Raw genomic sequence first — 21,730 nt, 5'->3', positions numbered from 1 at the left:
CAGGGAGTGGGGGGCAACTCAGACCTGTCACCCCGGAAACCCCACCTGCGCCACCCCATCAGCAGGTGGTACCCACGAGGTCCTCCCAGAGAACGGGGAGGCTGGTCCAAGGGTGGGGCACCTGCAGCTGCCTCACCCAACTTCTGAGACGGGGTGAGGTCAAGGTCGAAGCCATGGTCTGGCTGCCCCTCAAAGAGCAGTCCTCCCCTCAGTGTTCCCACCTGCCCAATTCTATTTCCTTCCCTGCTCTGCTCTCTCATTTGCTCCAGGAACCCAGACAGAATGACGTTCCCTCTGGCCGTCCTCCTCGCATGCCTGGCAGAGACGTCAGCACCTCCCCCGACAGGGCCAGCTGTCCCCGCGCCTCCCTGGACACGCACTGCCTGCCAGTTCCGTCCCGGTACAGTGAGCACCGCTGGGACACACACGCCGACAGGGGAGCCTGCACTCGTAAAAAGGGGTCATCTTTATGTTCCCGTGTTTGCTCCTCAAGTCCCTTTTTCACTTATAACATAAGCCAATGCCCATCCAGCCTTCACAAATTACAAATAAGTCGCACCGACCCCAACCGGCCCTTCTGATGCAGAAACCAGCCCGCACGTCTGACACCACACTCACCAGGAGCCGGTTTTCCGTCAGAACCAATTCGGTGAGGCTTTCACAGTCCCCGACCGCCTCAGGCAACTGGGTGAGTCTGTTCTGATCCACCTTCAAGATGGACAGTTTCTTCAGCTTTCCTGTAAAAGCGTCAGTTAAACTCATTAGTTGTCACTGTTTTCCGATCACCGCTCGGTGTTTCCTCTCCGCATTCTGACTCATTTGATTTCCTCACCCAGCTCTTCACATGACGAAACTCCTCCATTCTCACTGAGATCACGAAAGGTTTGAGAGCTCAAATAATTGGCCAGGAACATCAGAAACAGTTGGCAATTAGTAGCAAGTCCTCTAAAATGTCACTACCTAAAAATATCATCGCAGAGCCAAAAAAATTAAAGAAAAACCAACAGCTGGCTCTTGGTGGGGCTTTAAGAACAGGGGATGATTCCTGCACCGAGAAGAGACAGCTCATCTTACTCTAGGAATCACCCTGGCTCAAAACAAAAGACAGTGCAGTGCAGTTTACTGTATCATGTCACCTACGAGTGACAATGACTCAGTGAGGACCCCTGAGATGAGGTCGTTCCTTCTGTGCGCAGTAAGATCTTACAAAGTCCTATTGAAACTGATCTATTTCCCTCAAAGCAGGAAGAATGGACTCACTGGAGATGCCCTCGGGCTGTGGAGAAGGAGCCTGGGCCTCCCCAGGGCCCCCGCTGAGGGGGCAGAGGAGAACCTGCACCCTCAGATTCTCATTTTCAGCTCCGCTCCTCAGGAGGCTGAGCCAAATGGGCAGCCGCCCTCCTATCCACTGCGCGTGGCTTTCCCAGCAAAATCAGGAAACAGTCTCGATCATACAAGACAACAGAAAGCTAGAGAAAGATTAACCGGCTTTGTGTGCAGTCGCGGGGCATTGCAGGAGAACTAACCCGTTCCCAGGCTCCTTACTTGGCAGAATCGGCACCTACTAACACTGCCCCGGGAGGGGGCCACCAGCGAGGGGGGCCGGGAGCCCGACGGCTGACAGAGCTCGTCCCGACTGAGCTTTTCAATGATATCACGTGGCCTTGCAGCCTCTCCTTGAATACGTCTAGTGACGGGAGACTCACCCCTTCCCTAGGCAGCCCAAACTGATTTAGAACAAGTCTCTTTTAAGCTCTTTCTTCCTTTTTTTTTTTTTCAAATGAGGCGGTGGTAATTGGGTTTATTCATTTATTTCTACTTGGAGGAGGTGCTGGGGATTGAACCTGGGACCTCATGCATGTCAAGCATGTGCTCCACCTCTTGAGCTATACCCTCCGCCCCCTAAGTGCTTTCTTAAATCAGGAGTCATGACCATTTCCTTGCACTTGCCTGAGGTGATCAGTCTGCTCCTCCTCCTACCTGACGGCCTGTCAAACGCTTGCAGCCGGCCAGCCCACGCCTCCTACTCCTCCCCCAGTCCCAACAACGGGACACCCCCAGTTCCCACCACTGCTTTCAGATGCCGTGGACGATTCACAGTGAACATTTCTACCGAGAGTCAAAATCCTCATCCACTTCCACCCAGCCTGGACCCAAAGGCAGTGTCTGCGTCCCTGCCGAGGCGCTGTGATCAGCGACCACATTCATCTGGGCCAAACACACCGGAACGGGAGTGGTGCTTTGTCACACGGCTGCTCCAAGCCCTGAGCATCTTTCAGACGCTCCCTTTGATGTCGTGAATAAAGGTTAAATGAAGGCCAGAGTCTGCAATCCTGTGACAACTTACAGGGTTCAGCACAGTTTCTGACAATTTTCCGGCAGCTCTGTGACAGTGGAGCTGACAGTCCATGTCTGTATCTTCTCTGTGTTTATTTTCTCACCCCGGACTGAGTTCCTTGATGGTAAAGGAAATGTCCGGACTGCTTTGTAAAGGAAACAGCATCGGATGCTTCCAGGAAAAGATGATTCTCAATGTACCAGGGAAGGCTCAAGTCAACACCCCGACTCCCTTTCACAGCCCTTCCCTGGTCGCACGATAAGATCAAAGCTAGTTTCTCATAAGCCGTTTACGATGCTCAGTTGGAGATGTCTTAGTGGCTGTTCACATGCCTGAAACACATTCTCTGATTTGGGCTAATTCCTCCCGAGATCAGGGAGACAGAATGCGGACAGAGGAGACGGGGCGGCGGAAGAGGGGCAGCACCTGAGCAGAATAACACTCATAACTGCTGCCAGACCAGCACGGCAGAAGCACCTGCGTGCAGAGACACCGACCCTGTGTCACACGCTCCTGGCACTCCTTTAAGAACACACGACCAGGAGACGAAAGGGGCTGCGAGCCCAGCTCCCGTGAGGGCCAGCATGGGTTCGCAGCACGCCAGACGACAGCCAGCACAGAGCGATACTCACCAATGCCGTCCGGGAGCACTTCTAGCAAGTTCTGGGAAATGACAAAATCTGTCAGTGAAGTCAGGCCACTGATCTCTTCAGGGAGTCTCTCCAACCTGTTTTCAGAGACATCTAAGCACAGCAGGTTCTTCAGATTTCCTATTTCCTACATCAACGACACAGAAAAGGAGACCTAAGGGCATCTAAACCCGCCACAGCACAGAGGGATGTGTTCACAGGGCTTTTTCGCCATTGAATCCCAAAGCGGTTCTATGGATGTTTCCTCGGTGTCACATGAACAACGTGACCCCTGGCGTGTGCATTTCTCTGTGTCCACGACGTGGCATTTTGCACATAGTCATTTACGGACGTCTGTCCACACATACACTCTTCCCCCTGCATGTCTAACAGCTGACAGTTTATTACGTTCTCAGTAACTGCCTGGCACACCCCTCCCCCCCACCCTTTGACTCTTAAGTAACTAAAAATCTCTCGCTCAGGATTTCTCATAGTTTCCTAGGGAAATCTCAGTGCTCATCGAATCCTTGCCCACATCAGTTGCTGATCTGTCCTTCCCTTTTCCCAAATGCAGCCAAGACCTCAGAAACAGACTCAGATTAGCTCCCTAGCCGCATTAGTCACAGGGGACGTCACAGTCATTCCAGCGCCACAACTGCAACAATTAGAATTTTACTGAAGGATTTTTTTCTGCCATTAGGCTTCCCTGCACCGATATGCACTCCCCTCCGAGGTGCACAGCAGAGCAGAGACAGCCTCTGAAAGCCTGCAACACATGAGCCCCGGAGCCATAGTGAAATATACTCCAACTTCAAACACTGGCTCTAAGAGACACCAAAAAGCAAAATTCAGTCCCACCTGGAGAAAGATAAAATAAGGGGAAAACGCCCCTTTGTGGTTGTCATTGTTTGTTTGTTCAAGTTTCTCTCTCAACTGACCAGAAGGTGGGCCTGTTGGCTGGGACCCCAAAGGTGACCAGGGACTCAGAAGTCCACACGAGACCGCATTTCATTTGGAACCTGGTTCTCATGCTTGGTACCAGTAGGAAAAATGTGAACACTGTGACCTTCCAGCGTAACCGTGAGCAACATTTAGAGAAAATATGAAACAAGAGCTTTGGACACGGTTTTCATGTCAACTCTTACAGGGCAAGACGTGGTCAGATTATCCCAGAGCATTTGGGCACGTCACCAACAGCGGCAGAAACTGATACCATCTGAATCGGGCGTCCCGGTAATTTCCAAATTTTCTGGGCCGACAGCAAGCAACCCAAGCGTAAAGCAAGGACGAAATAAAATGCAGACTTTACAGATTCGGGACATTATCACTATCTTTAGAAACGGTGGGTTGAGGCTTTCGATTTTACTATGGTAATGTGGCATGGGTGAATGCTTGATATATTTTTCCAAATCTGCTTTTGCTACCGATGTTTCGGCTTTCAAGATCCCTTTGATAGAAAAGTTCATGTAGAAGCAGAGACTACATGCGGGTGGGGGGTGTTTTACGTTTTAGGGGCGACAACGTGAAATTACCACTCACCTGAGGTAATTCGGACAGCTGATTTCCGTCCAACCAGAGTTCCTTTAGATGAAAGAGAGCTCCGATTGATTCTGGCTAAAACAAAAAAGATAATGTTATGGTAACAAAGCTTCAACTTTCAGCCTTCCACTAAGAAAGAAAGAATCCTGGACTCAGACACAGAGAACAAACTGCTCCCGAGGGAATACAGGGGTGGGAGGGGATAAATTGGGAGTTAGAGATTTGCAGATATTCACTGAGGTATATAGAATAAACAACAAGTTCATACTGTGTAGCTCAGGGAATCATATTCAATATCTTGTAGTGACTTATGGTGAAAAAGAATATGAAAACGAATATATGTGTGTTCATGTATGACTGGATCAGCATGCTGTACAGCAGAAATTGACACAATGTAAACTGACTACATTTCAATAAAAATATATATACCAAAAAAAAACCCGGATTCAACAGTTGACAGCTGGGTGCCAGGGAGGATGCTGGCTGGTACCTGTCCAACATCAGGCCTCCCTTCCTAAAAGCAACCCCACTGCTCCCCAAGGAGGCCAGCTGTTTCCGCTAGTACCCACTGTCTCCTGACTCTCCACCCCCAAATCATCTTTCTTAACCTGTGTGAACTGAAGCGCATCCTCTCATGCTGCTGAGCTGTATCCGTGGAAACCCTGGTCTACAAGCACCCCTCTATGTCTCCCCCCAAATCTGCTGTGACCATAACTAAGGATGAGGTGCAGTTCAAATCTCTCTTCAGTACTGACTTACCAAATTATAGATTTCATTGTTTCCTAAGTCAAGTTCTTCAAGTCTCCGTAGCTGGGTAAGAGAGCTATTAGTAAAAACAAACAAACAAAGGGAGGGAGCTCTTAGAGAGGATGCAGAAATGCTGAGCAAGATGGTATCCCCTGCTTGGACCGGTTTCCAAAAATAAGATTCATCTGGACTTTCTGGCCATAAATATTAAGGGAAGGACTATTAAGGGAAGGCTGGCATCTTTGAAACTTTCCAAAAGACACAGAACTTCTTTTTGACAAGATACTGCTGTGCCCCCCCCCCCACCCCAACGCTTAAAGAAATTTAGTCAGTGTATTATTTTCCGCAGAGACTCACTCGGGAAGATATGTGAGAAGGTTCTCTCTCAGTTCCAGTGAAGCCAGGTTATACAGACTAGAAATGAACAGAAGGGGAAAGTATCAGGAAAGTTTCTAACATTCTGCTTACTTCACAATATGCACACTGCGCAAGGAACAAGCCCTAATAACACCTCGCACGTCGCTTCCCGGGGCAGAAGTATCCAAGACCACCACCGCCTGAACGCCCACTAACAACATAACCACTACTTCCCAAATTTTAATATTAAAAGTTCAAAAGAGTAGCGTCATTACTCTAAGGCTCCCTCGCTTGGATACTCTGTGCAGTTGACACGTGAACGTTAAGTCACCAGGCCTTGAAAGGGAACCACTCCCAGGACCAAGATAGCAGTCATAGAGGCGCTTCTGGACTTGAGAATGTCAAAAATGTGCAGGAACGCCTTTAATCTCACGAAGCCCTTCTTCCCAACGTTAGTGAGGAGCGGTGCCTGTTTGGAAGCAGTGGGCCCTGGGTCCGGGGCACCCATGTGCTCTCACCAGACGCTGCGCTCACAGAGCAAGGGGCCACTGAAACGCAGGAGGGGTAACGTACTATCGCGCGCCACGTGGTGCCTGGGGCGCAGGGCTGCTTCGGTAAACGGCGGCTGTAATAATGTTGCTTTTATTCTTACTAAACCCCAGGGTGGCACTCTTTGCAGCGGATTCTCCTGCGCTCCGGGTGCAATCCATGTCCGTGAGGAGCACGGTTAAAGGAGACAGATGGGCTCCCCCTCAGAAGCTGATGCTCTGGGTCGCGTCTGCACAGGCAGTGGCAACCCTGCACCCGCAGAAACCGCACACGTCCCAGTGATGTCGGCGCTGGCAAAACGTACTGGTTCAGAAGAAACCTGAGTCGCTGCGACTCCAGCAGGCACCGCACTAAGCTCCAGCCAACCGAAGACGTGAGCTTCCGCTGGTATCACCAGAGTGACGCCCCCACGCGGAGGACTTTCACATGTGCACGCACAGAACACAAGGAGTCAAACCTCACCCCAACCCTCTAATCCGCCCTAATCCTCTGTTCTCCTCCAGCGTAAGAGCCAGAATCACAGGCGCTAACAGAGCTGGTTTCGTAACATCAGCAAATGCACATGTGATTTGCATGATCAGCACACATACACACATAAACCCCATCTGCTTGGAAATGCACTTGAACTATACGATGAAACACACAAGTTCAGTGTATCCTCCTCCAGTTTTAGGAAACGAAAAATGATTTTAGAAATTTAGAAACCGAGTAACAGTTCTCATAATCAAAGCGAGAGCAAACAAATATTTTTTAATTGCATAGTATCTTGCTATCTACACAGACCTTAATTTTTTTAACCACTCCCCTGTAACAGATATTTTATCCTTCAATTTTAATTCCTGGCACATTAAATTTCTATGGAATACCATCAGAATAACCTCCTTCTCCTCCAAAAAATACTATTTTCTATCCTTCCTGCCCCTCCCACCACCAAATGAGGTTTAAAAAAAAAAAAAAAAAACCTCACAAACTCCTGCAGAAAGATACCACAAAAGTTTTTCCTCTCAGCACACTGACCTTAACGTCTCACAGAGTCCCCGAGAGCAGGCACACGAGGGACATTCTTCTAGAAGCCAGAACGTAGGTCAACTGTATTTTTAGGATTCTATTTCAGGGACTGGATGAGGGGTTACTTTAAAAAAAAAAAAATTACATCTGTTCTCCACTATATTTTAAAAATTCCTGCCCTAAACCACTTGGATTTTTTTTTTCCATTTTGGGGGACAAAATCATTAAGAAAGTAAAGAATCAAATAAATTGAAGTGCCCCAAGCAAACAAAAGACAGTACATTATTAAACCATTAACATGTATAAACCTATAAACATTTACAGCAATAGTACTTGACTGGGGAAAGCGGTACTGAAGGCGGGGGGGGGGGGGGGGTGTGGAATTACACAGTCGTAGCAGTTCTGCTATTTTCACACCGGATTCGTCCTGAAGCAATCTCTGGTTACAAATTTCCTTATGGTGGCTGTGCTCCAGAAATTGTTCTAAAACCCTTTCATTTTTGTTTTTGAAACAATAAATATCTTATAGAAATTCCCAGGCCTCAAAAAAAAAGAGTATTACACATGGTAATGGTTTTCAAAAAGATGCCTTAAAAAAAACTTAGAACTAGAGTTATCAAATGACCCAGCAATCCCACTCCTGAGCAAACATCCAGAGAAAACTCTAATTCAAAAAGATACATGCACCCCAATGTTCATAGCAGCAGTATTTAAAACAGCCAAGCCATGGAAGCAACCTAGTGTCCATCAACAGATGACTGGATAAAGAAGATGTGGCCTGCCTATCTATCTATCTATCTATCTATCTATCTATCTATCTATCTGTCTGTCTATCTATCTATCTCTATCTCAGCCATAAAAAAAGAAAAAAATAATGCCATTTGCAGCAACATGAATGGACCTGGAGATCATCATTTTAAGTGAAGTCAGCCAGAAAGAGAAAGAAAAAAATACCATATGATATCACTTATATATGGAATGTACAAAAAAAAAAAAAAAGAGACACAAATGAACTTATTTACAGAACAGAAACAGACACACAGACATAAAAAACAAATTAATGGTTACCAAAGGGGAAAAGGGCTGGGGTGGGGGGGATGAATCAGGAGTTTGGAATTTGCAGATACTAATTACTATGTATAAAACAGATAAACAACAAGGTCCTACTGTACAGCACAGGGAACTACATTTGATATCTTGTAATAACCTATAATAAAAAAGTACTTATATATATATTATTTATCATATACATATATATAACTGAATCACTATGCTGTACACCAGAAACTAACACAACATTGTAAATCAACAATACTTCAATTTAAAAAAAACTTACTTGCCAATATTTTCAGGCAGAGACTGCAATGAGATGTCATTTACAGAAAGACATGTCAAATTCTGTAATTCGGGAAAGCTTTCTGGTAATCTAAAAGAACAAAAAAAATGTCGATATAATTGAAAAAGAGAAGTGCATATATACTAGAGGTATATTAAACATAAATATAATGATTTCTTCTATATGCTAATTGAAATAACCTTCTAAAGTTACACTACATATGGCACTTTTGTCTTGTTTTCCTATTTATAAGGCAAAAAATAACGACTTGGTCTGCCTCGCAGTGCAGGGGCATGATAAATACTTGCTGAGAAGGTGACCCAGAAATAATTAAAGAGGAAAGATATACAAGCTGTAAGAATAAAAGAGAAAAAGACGCTGTGAGCCTACTGAGTGCTCTATGAAAGAAAATAGCTTCTGTAACTGAAAATGCCTGAGAGTGGAAATGCTTCATTGATGAGGAGAAAATAGGCAGAAATTTTAGCCCACAAGATTATAATAAAACACGAGACAGCTGCTTAGTAACTTTTTTTTCCTGTAGCTTATACCCAGAGCAGCGCTATGAATCACTTACAATTGAGCAGCTGACAGGCAATTGCTACTTTCTTAATGTTTTCCTTTTAATTTGATTTAAGATGCCAATCACTTGAGCAGATTACACGTTTCACAAGGGTCTACACAAAGAAATTTTGTATACTTCTCTTAGACTCTACTGAATGGTGAGGTTTCAAAATAAAACTATTATTTAAATACTTACAAAGGAACTTTACTTTCAATATATCTATGGTCGCCAGTATTTAGGGAGGAAAAAAAAAAACATTAACTGAAGGCAAAAAGATCTCATTGCATCTAAAATGCTGAAAGTCGTTATACATAAATCCACTAATACAGAGAAAAGATCATATAACTTTTGTTTTGCATAACTCTTTTTTTTTTTTTTTTTTGCAGGGGATGGTTGAGGACTCCTGCCTGAGTGATAGTCTCTAGATTAGAATCTCTTTCCTCTTTCTAGGTTCCTTTAAAAACAAATAAACAAACAAATCCTCCATTACCATTTGATATTTAATCTAGGTAATTCCAAACTTCAAAGCCAAATCTGGTCCCCACGATTAGTAATGGACCCACCTGGCCCAGAGAGACCGCGGGACCAGACTCTGGAGGGCCATCCCTGCATGGTTCTCCGGACCACACAAGTGCCTGGAATCCACCGGTCAGGGGGCTCACAGCTGAGCCAAAAGCCCCAAGGAGGGGCTCAGGACAGCCCGGTTCTCAAAAAAGGTACCCTTAGTACTACCCACAGAAAAGCAAGCAGAAAGGTTACCTAGTCAGTGGGTTTCCACTGAAGTCAGCGATCTGCAGTGCTTTACAGAATGAGATGCTCTCTGGAATTTCAGGAATATCTGTAGAGGGAAAGAAAGTATCTGTCATTTACTTCCACGGTGGAGAGTTTTCATCGTCCTCACGCTGGACCACAGTCACAAGGGACTACCTGCTGAAGCATGGCATGCACTTCTAAAGTACTTTCCCACGTGTATTTTATATTTGCCTTCCTAGAAGAAGATGAATTCTAAACAGAAGCACGTTAAAGAAAAAGATTAAAAACCACCACCGCCACCAAGTTCTGTCACCTTACCGGAAGTCACTGACAGCATTCCCATTCCCCCATTTTCACATGGTTGTATCAGTACAAAGCATTCTAAAGGATGCATTTTTAAATCATGAATTTTCTTCTGATTACAAACATAATTTGGAAAACCCAGAAAAGTCCTAAGAAGAAGAAAAAAAATCCACCAACATCCCCAACACCCAGAGAAAACGTTTCACTCTGAAGTATTTGTTCATTGTCACGTTGTCACGCGCACACACACAGAGTGTGTATATAAATAGATTATATTGCAAAACACTAGGTTTGTGCATCCCTTTATGTTATTTTATAAACCTTTTCCCCTGTCATTATTCTTCCAAATAGTTGGCTGTTCTCAGTGGCACAAAAAGCCCACTTTTATACTTTCATACTTCATTTAGCCAATCCCCTGTTGTTGGACATTCAGGTTGCTCCAAGCTCCTAACGTTATAATTATATTCATGTCCATTGCTGGTTATTTCCTTAGGCTGAGCGCCCAGACTGTCATTACTGTGTCAAAGGCACTCACATCTCTAGAGCATTTGATAAATACTGTTAAATTGCTTTAGAGGGGCGAGTTACATCCATTTACACTTCGACCAGCCAGTACAAGGTGCCCAGTTCAACATCCTTCCCCTTCCTTTTTTCCCTTACATTTTAGAAACTGCCCAAGTTACTGGTGAAGTAGTCTGGCAACATTCTGTTTTACATTCCTTTTATTAGTAAGGAGGCTGAATATTTTCCCCCATGTTTGCCTGCCACTAAACACTGTGATTTTTGAAATGACCGAAATTGTTATTTTAAATTCCTCTTTCTCTTGGTTTAAAACCTGAGGTTACAGCTTTTTTGGGGGCTTGAAAAGTTCAGCTCATGGCATTTAATTTCGAGAATCTGTTTACTTTGGACCCACTAACATTAAGAAGGGCTAAAATAGGAAAGGTTCTCCTGATCCTGGGCCATTTCTTCCACCAGCTTGACAAATGCAAGTTGAGCCAAAACATACCTAATATTTCTAAATCGGGGGTGGAGAGGAGATGGGAGAAATAAAGGGGGAAATGCACGCCCTGCTCCAACACCACAGAGTAACCAGAAGCTACAGAAAAGCTCTCAGTACAAATTTAAAAGCTGAAAGTATTTAAATTTGTGGTCACATTTGCTTCACACTGTTTTCTGCCTATGCAGGGTCACACAAGGTCGTGAAGGACACACACTACCAATGATCCTAGTTTCATAAATATGATGGCAATATATACACACACAGACACACAAACTTCAACTTTTTAAAAAAGGAAAAGGCAAAAAAAAAAAAAAAAAAAGGGAGGAACGAATGAAGGTACATCCATCCATTACAGGAATGCACAGCTGTCCAGGTAGGTGAGGTTTGCCCAGGGAATGGTGCTGTCGGCCCTGGACCCCCCAACAGTCCCTCCTCTGCCACCACTAAGGTCCCGGGGGGGGGAGGTATTTATAAGACTGAGAAAAGAGAGGCTGGGGCTGCAGCCATGGCCTCACAAGCCAAGGAAGAAGGTCAAGCTGACACTCACACGCACAGAGTACAGCAGCTTTCTGCTCCATCTGAGAAAAAGATCCAGAAAACAGAGAAAGAGGAAAGATGTGTCAATTAGGTAAAGGTCTTTATTTCTCAGGGCATCAGAAACATCACTGAAGCCTGGGAAGACGGGCCCTCCATGGGAACACATGAATAGCGGCTGTAAGAAACTGGTCAGGACTGGTCTGGAGTTAGGGCATCTGAGGACACCAAAAGCAACTGCCCGAGAACAGCGCTGGACTGAGTTCAGACAGAGCTGGCCGAGAGGCTTGCTCCATAGGAAGGTGTCCCCTCCTCAAGCTAACCTGCTTGTATACAAGCTCAGCAAACAGAACACAGGTCTCTTGCTCCAAAGACCATTGCTTTCTACCATATGCCTGTTCCTAACTTGCCTGAAAAGAAGGTATTTGCCTGCAAAAATAAGAGCTTTGGACGAGAAAGGCAATAGGGTCCTGATTACTGGTTTGCTTTAGGTCACTAAAAATAGCAGAACAGAAAACTAAGCAAGCGGAACATTTACGCATCCTTAAGTACCCAGCTAAAATGTCACACCCTCGGGAACACCTCTGGGCCCCAAGGTGGGGCTGGACTCCCCTGCTCTCAGGTTCCGTGGGCTTCACGTTTGTGAAATCTGTCACGGTTCTGATTAGATAAGTGCCTGGCGATGGTCAGTCTCCCTTACTGAACTCAAAGCTCACTGGGGAGAAGGACCACACCTGGCCTTGTCTGCTACCATTTCCCCGAAGCTGAGATAGCTCAGTTGGCCCCACACATACACAGGTTCCACGTTTGGGGACGCAACCAACTGTGGATCAAAAACAGTTTTTAAAAAATTTCCAGAAAGTTCCAAAAAGCAAAACTTGAATTGGCCTCACGTGGCAACTATTTACATAGTATTTCCATCGTACTTACAACTATTTCCATTGTGCTAGGTATTGTGAGTGATCTGGAGATGGTTTTACTGCAGATGGGAGGATAATGAAAAGATGATGCCATTTACATGAGAGATCTGAGCATCCTAGAATTTTTGGTGTTTTTCTCCTTCCCTTTTCTCCAAGGGACCGCCGTATTAAGCTTAAGCAGCCCACAGGCACCGAATGAATGAGCGAGAAACTCACATTACTGAGCCTCTGCAAGGACGGCTGCTCTCTTCATCTGAGCCACGAAATACCCTCCAAAGGGTGGAAATTATCTCTATTTTACCAGTGCGGAAACTGCTCGGTCCCAGCTCACAAGAGCTAGTATAAAGCCTGCAGGTTATTCCCAGCTGAAATCCCCCTTTAACTGCCTTCCAAGGGTTTTGCTCTGGACAAATGTGAGATTTAAGAATCAACATGTGAAAAAATACATATAAAAACCACTTCTCAATGAAGCCAAGGCTGACCACCAACCTCATTAAAAACCTGTAATTAGAATCCTTTCCCCTGCACCCCCCTCTCTTCCCACTCACATCCAATGTCCAAGTCCTTCTGATTAGTCACTAATTATTTTCCCTCCCCATCTCGTTCTGTCCACTCTCATTAGTATCAACCTAGTTCAGGCCCCGACCACCTAGAGGATGACACTGTCCTCTTTATCTGTCTCTCTCTGTATCCCACGGGTCCTCCATCAACTCCCCAAACAGCCAGGAAAGCAATCTGTGACAGTCTTCTGCATTTCCTGGGGCCCTCGGGCAAACTACTTAGCACACCCCCGTGCCTTCATATCCTTATCTGTAAAATGGGTCGTCAACAGGTATTTTTCAAATATTGCCAGCACAGCACACCGTGAGTGCTGCAGAAGTTCAGAGAAGGGGGAAAAAATCAGACCAAGGGGGACACTTCTGCTTTGAACTAAATAAGGAAGAGCTGAGAAGAAGCATGGGCCAGAGAGGGAGAGGGGAGGCCCTGGGCAGGGAGTGCCAGAATTTCAGAACATCAGCACGGGAGCATCTGGAGAGAAGGCTGGAAAGATCTCTTGATAGCAGACGACCAGCTCCAGGCTCAGCTGTTTACCATTAATTTGCTAGACAAGGCGTTTCCTCTCCTATAAACAAGGGGTAATCAGACCTCCAGCTTCTGAGAGTAACATAACAGCACAGGACACGCTGCTGGACCACTTTTTTTATACTGGGTGGGGGGTCAGTAGAGAGGATCACTACTTCCCATTCAAGGCCAAATAATCTGAAGAAGAGCAGTGTGATTATAAACAGCAGCGTAAGTACTAGTGTTATTAACAGAGATGAGAAGGACTGAGAGCGCTTTTGCTACTGTTTTAACCGTCTGACAAGCCATATGATTAAACCCTGAATAAACATCTATTTACAAACAAATACGAGAAATAACTAATGAGGTTCTTCATCTCGTCAAAGAATGTCCCCCAAACTTCTAATTGCCACCGTTCAGCTTAGTTCAAGCTTCTAGAGAAGGTCAAACAGCAAAAAATTTTAATCACTCTTCATTTATCCAAACTGGCTTTGTCTCCTGTATGTCCAAGAATAAAAGCCTAAAATTCGATAATGACAAAATGTCTGAGAATGATTATAAAATTAAGTAATCTTTCCCTACAACTTTCTTAAGATAACGTTTTATTTCAGGCCCACTTTAGGCTCTCATTATTTCTGAGTCAGAATTGCTCTGAGTTAGTGAGACACAATTAAAACATAAGAATGCCTGTAGTTTACCAATAAACCAAAAAGTAAAAATGTTTTTAGTTTACCAAAAAATAAAAAGTGTATAAATTATCAGTATAACCACGAGCACAGCCTGTAACAGAGGACTGACAGTCAGCCCTGAACCCTGCAGCGCAGAGAGTCTCCAGCACCGCCCCGTAGACACCACGCTGGCACCGTCAGCCCAAGGGCTTCTGAGAAGAAAACAGCTTTCGCCGCAGCCACTGTCATTTAGAAAGTGATTTAAGAGGACAGTCCCTGCCCTTCCTGGCACTCCTAGTCTTTTCTTTTTTTTTCAATTGAAGTCTAGTTGATTTACAATGTTGTGTCAGTTTCTGGTGTACAGCGAAGTGATTCAGTTATACACATAACATTCTTTTTCAGATTCTTTTCCGTCATAGGCTGTTACAAGGGTCTGAATATAGCTCCCTGCGCTGTACAGTAGGTCCTTGCTGTTTCCTTCTTTTCTCAGCATCTGTTTTTAACACATCAGGCTGGGATTCCACCTTCCTCAACCCCACCCCTCCGGCCCCAGCATGGGAAAACTCAGCCTGTTCTATACCTCCGTCACTCACAAAAGGGGCTTGGCTTGGCGATTCTTGGCTTCATCCCCCAACCCGGGCTACTGAGAGGTAAGACGAGGTAACGTACAGGGTAACGTGGCAAAGGACACAAATGTAAAGGCCGAGAGGGCTCCCCCCAGATTGGTTTCACCGAGTGCGGGTCACTTGTCATAGCAGCTTGTGGGGTCTGCGGCACACGGCCACCTCCCCTCTCACCCTGACACACGCTCAGACAGGAGGGGCAGCTATCATCAAGGCCTCTGTCAGCACAGAAAGAACTGGGTGTTTTTTTCTTTCTTTCTTTCTCCTATTGACGTATAGTCAGTTTACAATGTTGTGTCAATTCCTGGTGCAAAGCACAATGCTTCAGTCATACATGAGCATACATATATTCATTTTCATATTCTTTATGACCGTAAGTTACTACAAGCTATTGAATATAGTTCCCTTTGCTATACAGTATAAACTTATTTATCTATTTTATATTTATTAGTTAGTATCTGCAAATCTCAAAAGTCTCACTTTATCCCTTCCCACCCCCTACCCCCACCCCGGGTAACCGTAAGTTTGTTTTCTGTCTGTGAGTCTGTTTCTGTTTTGTAAATAAGTTCATTTGTCTTTTTTTTTTTTTTTTTTTTTTTTTTTTTTAGATTCTACATATAAGTGACATCATGTGGTATTTTTCCTTCTCGATGTGTCTTGTTATCAGCATCCCATCTTAGGCAGAGATACGTGTAGCTGCATGAACAGTCAAGAATCCGAGGGCAGAGCCTCATCACCACATGGCTGATGTTAAACCAGATCAGAGACAAACAAAAAGTAAGATGGCACCCGCCAATGGGGCCGTGGCAACAACAGCCCCACGGGGACTGGAACTGGCCTCAAGGAGACCCAGGGCCGGGGCCCCCGGCCACCCTAGGGGCACACGGGCACCAGGCTCTAACCTCCCCGACCTCTGCAGCCACAGTCAGTAAGCCAGCTCGAGACTCGTGCAAGGTGAACAACCTCCCCATTCTTGGTTCATCAAACATCTATTTCTGTTCTACAAAGAGAAGACGTAGCAGACGTTGGCCTGCGGGTAAGCCCGCCTGGGTTTCCTTTCTCACGGAAACTAACCACGTCCACATCAAGCACGTTTCATGTTTAACATCAATACACTGAGGGTGGTGCAGGCGCGAGACACGAGTACAGAGAACCTGGTCCTCTTCCCATCCCACACGGTGCCCTCCGACGAGGAGGGAGGAGCCTAGCGGGTGGACAGTGCTGCTCCACACTGAGCTCTCCTCCTGCTGGAGCCCCTCTGGGTGGTAAATGTGTACAGGGCCAACCTGCCCAGGCCGCTGGCTCCTGGCTCCAGCTGGTCACCCTGGACAGACAGACACACACACACCTCCCTTCAGCCACATACACACTTGATGTTTTTTCACACAACCCTTCTACTTTAGATGGAGATTTGAAATTGCTCCCCAACTGTCTGGTGCTCAGATAAGCCCCCTTTGAAATCAGCTACCTGGCAGGGACTGTCACCACTCCCTTAGACACCAGTGGGAAGTCTTAGGTGTGGGGAGAAGAGCAGGGGACAGACTCAAGACTGGGAAGGGCCAGGTTTAAGAGCAGAGCTTTGAAATCCTGGTCCGTCTGCCTCACGGCCGAGGGAGAAGACAGGCAGATTCTATCGGCTCCAAACACGCAGGAGAAAGAGAGGCCAGAGGAAACGTACGTGGGGAGACAGAGGAGGGGAGACACAGGCCTGCAGTTCCCAGACACCCTGGGCAGTCATCTCACCTAGAGACGGGGGTGGGTGAGCCATCTGAGGAGGGAGGACCCAGGAGAGAATTAATGATGTGCGGGCCGGGGTAGAACTCTGGGGACAGAGCTGAGAGGTCAAGGGGGCAGAGGGGTCACCAAGAGGGTGGGAGGACGTGGCAGCCAACAGGTAAGCGAGATGCAGGCTGGGCCCCAGGAATCTGCTGTCGCTGTCCAGAGGTCGCCAACAGAGTGGTTCGCAGAGCATCAAACCACAAAGGTGGAGAAGCGACGTTCCCACTGGTTCGTGTGGATGGGGGGTGGGGGGTGGAGGCAGCACCTGCCCGATTCTAGTCCGAGACAAAGATGGAGACAAGAGAGGAAGGGGAAGAACACGATTTTCTGATCGTGAAGTCAAACGTATTTATGTAAAAGGGCTGCTGTGCTCTGTCCATCGATTACAGCCCGACTGGGGACTGAAATCTCCTGGCTTTTTACTAACTGACAGTGAGTTTGTCTCATCAAAACAAAGAGCGAGCCATCCCGTGTCACAATCCCATCCAAAATAAACCCTACCGCCCTGGTAATTCCGAATGCCGGCGAGCCTGGGTGGGGAGTGTGCCTTCCGAAAGCTTGGCCACCCGGCGGGAAGAGGAGTTTGCGGCTTGAGGAGGAAACCAAGGTCAAGGGGAAAGGTCATGTTACCATGTTTGGGTTTGATCTTTCTGTCTGGAACGTCTGCGGAGTGGGCCATGGGGCAGACAGAGGGGAATGAAGGGCGCAGGGAAGCCCACGCCCGTCTGCTCAGAAGGCAGCCGGGAGGGGGCGCAGGGAGGCCAAATGTGGGGACATCAGAGCCCTGTCCGTGGGGAGGGGCGGGAGGGGTGCAGGAGCAGCAGGTGCAGATGAGGGAGGGGCAGGCTGAGAGGCAAAGGACAAAACCCCCAACATCAACATCCTCCGTGAAAAACCAGACCTGGCATCTCCGAGGTGATGCTGCGTGCGGGAGGGAGGGAGGATGAGACGGGAGGGCCGCACTGGCAGGGAAGGCAGGCTCCCACCACGCACAAACACCACGAATCCAGGCCCACTCAAAGGCAGGATCCAAACACGATGGGGACTAAACAACCAGCCGTGAACTGCAGGAGCGCATCAGGAGAGATGCTCCCAGACCGCGGTGAGGCCCTGACTGCTCTGACCGCAGGCCCGCTCGGGGCATCTTCCGGCTTCACAGACCCATTCAACCACTCGGCCCCAGCAAGGCTTCGAGTGCCAAAAGGACTGGCTGAAGGCTGGCTGTCTGACTCCAGCCTGCTTAAAACTACCCAGGATTGTCCAAGAAGACTAAGTCTGAACGCATGATCCGTGTCTGCATTTGCTGCCTCGGCTGTTACCCTGGGTGAGCAAGGAAAAAAACAATAATGCTAAAGGGAGATTGTTTTCCAAAGGCGCCATCCCGTTTATTATATTATTCCAACCCCCACGGACGTGCCCAGGAGGCAGCAGCCTTGTAGACAAAGCCATGAGTCCTGCCCGGGCAGCCTTTCCAGTGTCTGCAGGGGAGACAGGGAGAGGCTGTGAGGCCGGAAAGGTTGGCGTGGCCTCTGGGTGTTGCGGGGAGGGAGGTGGGACAGGGGCCCTTTGTCAAAGTTGTATTTTGAGTCTTGGTAACTTGTGCCGGGAAAGAAACCTTCTCGGCCCAGAGGGTTTTCACCTAATTCCAGCCACAATGACAGAAATAACCTCCACGCCTCAGCTTTTCCTCCCCAGCAGAGCTAACCAAATAAACACAAATGTGTCTTGAGATACAAGATCTCCTGTTTTGGAGGGAAAAAATTTTTTTTCACCAAAAAGTAAGGAATAACAGGAGGGTAAGTGTTAGGTTTCATACAGAATGAGAAGCTGGGGGTGGGGGGGACGTGGACAGTGTGACACTCGTCTTACTTGCCCACCTCCCAAAATAAAATATATATGATTCTGCATAATGGCTACTTAAACCTCAAGATGACAGCAACTAAATGCCAAAAACTAAAAATACAATCTTTGTACTTACCAGCTACTTCAGTGTCCCATTTAATACACACGAAAACACTACTGGTCTTTATGCACCAAAATTCTCTAGGGAAATGGAATTCTCAGGGATTGAATGCTTCAATCTGGAAATGAAGGCTTCCACTCTCCCTCAAGGCCTCTCCATCTTCTGAGGCCACGGACCCTTCCCCTCCCCTGGAGTGCAAATTAGCACCTGGGGTCAGGCGCATCCCTTCCGTGAATTCTGTGGGTCTGATCGTCTGCTGGGGTGGACACCCTCTCACCCCCACACCACGCACGGTGTTTTCCAACTGACAGGCTCGACCGTGGGCTGGGATGAGTCACTCGGACTCCTAAAACCACACTGCGGGTAACACAGAGCAGAGGAGCGGCCAGGGGCCTGGGCTGGGGTCGAGGGGACAACACAGATCTGCACAAGCACAAGGAGAGGCCTCTCAGCTTGGATAAACTTGCCAGAGCACTGATTCTCAACAGCTCCTGCCAGCTCTTCCCAGTGCACATCCCTAATCCAAGGCGGAGAAAAGCACCGAGTAGCCCAAAGACGGGGGGTTCCCAAGTTTCACCCAACGGAAGAAAGGCTTGCAGTGCTTACATGATGGAAAGGCTGGGGCCCCTCCCAGCAACTGATTCACGGGGTCTTGGGTCTGGAGGACCAGTCTGCATTTTAATCCGATGCCCCAGAGATGCAGATACAAAGGGTCTTAAGACCCATGAGAAACACTGAGGCATTTAACCTAATTGGTTCTCAGCCCTGAATGTGTATCACAATCAGCTGGGGCCATCATCCCCTGAGATTCCAGGAAGGCGGCCTGGGGTGAGGTCAGCTTTAAAAAAAGGAAAAACACGACCTCAGGTGAATCTGAGACTCGGCCGCTGACGCTGACGAGGCCCCGGCCGTGCCGGAGTGGCTGGTGTGGTACCCAACAATCACCGACGGCTCCCACCCGCAGGGCACCTCCAGGGTGAAGCCATTTTTGCCCTGAGGTGGAAACAGAGCAGTCTGAGGGCTTCCGCAGACTCTGGCAGACAGGCAGGACAGCAGGGGGAGGTCAAATAAAGCTGTTTTGTTGTGGAGTAGAAGATGGGAAAGGAATGGGGGGAAAGAGGCAGGAAAAGGATGGAAAGGGGACCGTTTGAATCTAATCTAACTACCTCCTTCCCATTTTTAAAATAAAACCAATTCTTACACCCCTCTACCTGTAATATCTGGGTTATTAAGACAGACACGTGAATTTCAGGCTGGGCAAAACCCGTTTTCTGTACTTAAGCTGTGGATTTAGCCCACGGCTGAAGCTCAGACTGTAAGGACCCCCTTCTGGCCTAAATACTGTTCAGGACCTCAGCCCCCTCAGGGACTGTGTAGGCTCTGTTAGATTCTTAAATGAGTGACTCCCGGCTCCAATTTAACTTACGTGAGCTTTCCCTGGAGATTAAAATGCAGACTCCGGGGATCGTGCTCTGGGAATCCTAACTGTGGAGTCCTTGGGGAAAGTGGGAAATACGCGATTCTAACAAGGATTCTGAGGCAGGCGGTCCCAGAGCCCACCTGGAGAAGCGCCACCCCCAGGGAAGGAGGGAAGACCGGAATCCAGTCTCAATCTCCAACTGGAAAGAATTCCTGTTCTTGTGGTACCTGAAATCCCCTTTATCTGTGGTCTGATGATCAGCAGGACATTCTAATTTGCTGAACTTGGCCATTTTTCTCCATCCTCCCTTTTACACCTACAAATACGGTTTAGCCCCCGTGGTTGGAAGGCCTCTGGGACCGACTATAGCTTGTGTCTCTTGGACAGGATTCTTCCTTCAGCTCTACCTATGATGACTTAACCCCAGTGCCTGACGTGCAGAGCAGCACAGTAAACGCTTCTAGGCTGTGTGAACTCAATGTAGAAGTTCCTGTGTGCTTCTTTCTAAGAGCTGAAAATGCATTATGAAGATCAGATCACACCTAATGCCACGGCAGTGCTGAGCCACTCATCTCTGACTGGTTCTCCTGCCAGTCATCTCCCGCTTTCTGAATTAATTTTAATTCACGTAATTCAGTCTGCCCCTCTAGGCTTGAAAAAGGGGCTGCAGACCTTGCACCCCATGACACAGCGCCATCCACAGCACTCGTACGAGTCAGTGACCAAAACGGAGGCTCTCCTCTTGTATCGGTTTCTCGCTGAAGTTTAAACAGAAGCCAACGGCCCCAAGGGCAAAGCCTGAGAAATCGTCCCATTCATTCACTCGTTCATTTCTCTGATCATTCATGTAGCTAATAATTAACAGACCCTGGCGGCTTATGTCCAGCTACGTGGCAGAAGGTGAGGAGAAAAAGGTAAGGAAGGCAAGTCTGTGCCCTCCATGATCTCGGGAAGCAGTGGGGAAGGGAGGTACCTTCAGAAGAAGCCCAGTGTGGTGTGACACCCAACACTGGCAACCTCACCAGGGTGGGGAGAGTCTGGAAGTGGGAAGGGCAGGTTGATGACCTAAACTTTATTTGCCTCCATTGACTTTTTACAGTGAACCATACGCTGCTTTTATAATTAAAAAAAAAAAATCCCAAGATGAAATAAACTTGGAAACACAATGGGTCAGTGCAATTACTGAAGGGTTTTAGAAGGAGGGAGCATCGTCTGTGGTCCTCAACACTTAATGTGGAATTACCAGGCGTAAACTGCCCAGAGCGCACTCTGGTCCCAGCCGCAGAATACTGGTGACTGGTCCCCCACCTTCTGTCTTCCGGGTCCGCCTGGACGGCTCGTTCCCATGCTAGACACTGATCAGACACACACACATTATGACCAGAGCTATGAAATTCCCCATTAGTTGTATCATAGTCAGCTGTCCAAGACATACATCCCAGCTTGATCGCTCACAGCCCTTAGACCTGGCAGGTCGGGCAGGAAACTCTGATCGCTGCTGTTTCCTCCCAGAAATGGTGTTTTTCCAGCGTTCCTCTGACCTTGCAAAGAGTCCAGGGAAAAGCACAGAACAAGCAGCGCCGTGTGCTGTCAGCCGCTCTGGCATCGCTTCCGCCGTTACAGATGACCTGCCGGGT

The 21,730-nt window shown here is 47.4% G+C and overlaps 1 protein-coding gene across 2 annotated transcripts in view; it reads right to left on the bottom strand.

Moving 5' to 3' along the window:
- LRRC1 (leucine rich repeat containing 1) overlaps positions 1 to 21,730 on the bottom strand; it is a 93,626-nt gene that overhangs the window by 20,778 nt on the left and 51,118 nt on the right. For both annotated transcript variants that reach the window (XM_074348922.1, XM_074348921.1), the window contains exons 3-9: positions 9,825 to 9,903; positions 8,504 to 8,593; positions 5,611 to 5,667; positions 5,266 to 5,329; positions 4,507 to 4,581; positions 2,971 to 3,115; positions 619 to 737 (exon numbers count right to left, since the gene is read on the bottom strand). In XM_074348922.1, coding sequence (XP_074205023.1) covers positions 619 to 737; positions 2,971 to 3,115; positions 4,507 to 4,581; positions 5,266 to 5,329; positions 5,611 to 5,667; positions 8,504 to 8,593; positions 9,825 to 9,903 — 629 coding nt within the window. The remainder of the gene's footprint in view (positions 1 to 618; positions 738 to 2,970; positions 3,116 to 4,506; positions 4,582 to 5,265; positions 5,330 to 5,610; positions 5,668 to 8,503; positions 8,594 to 9,824; positions 9,904 to 21,730) is intronic.

This window comes from Camelus bactrianus, chromosome 20 (genome assembly GCF_048773025.1).
Source record: "Camelus bactrianus isolate YW-2024 breed Bactrian camel chromosome 20, ASM4877302v1, whole genome shotgun sequence".
Taxonomy (NCBI): domain Eukaryota; kingdom Metazoa; phylum Chordata; class Mammalia; order Artiodactyla; family Camelidae; genus Camelus; species Camelus bactrianus.
The sequence above is the reverse complement of the archived record's forward strand: the minus strand, read 5'-3'. Positions and strand labels throughout refer to the sequence as shown.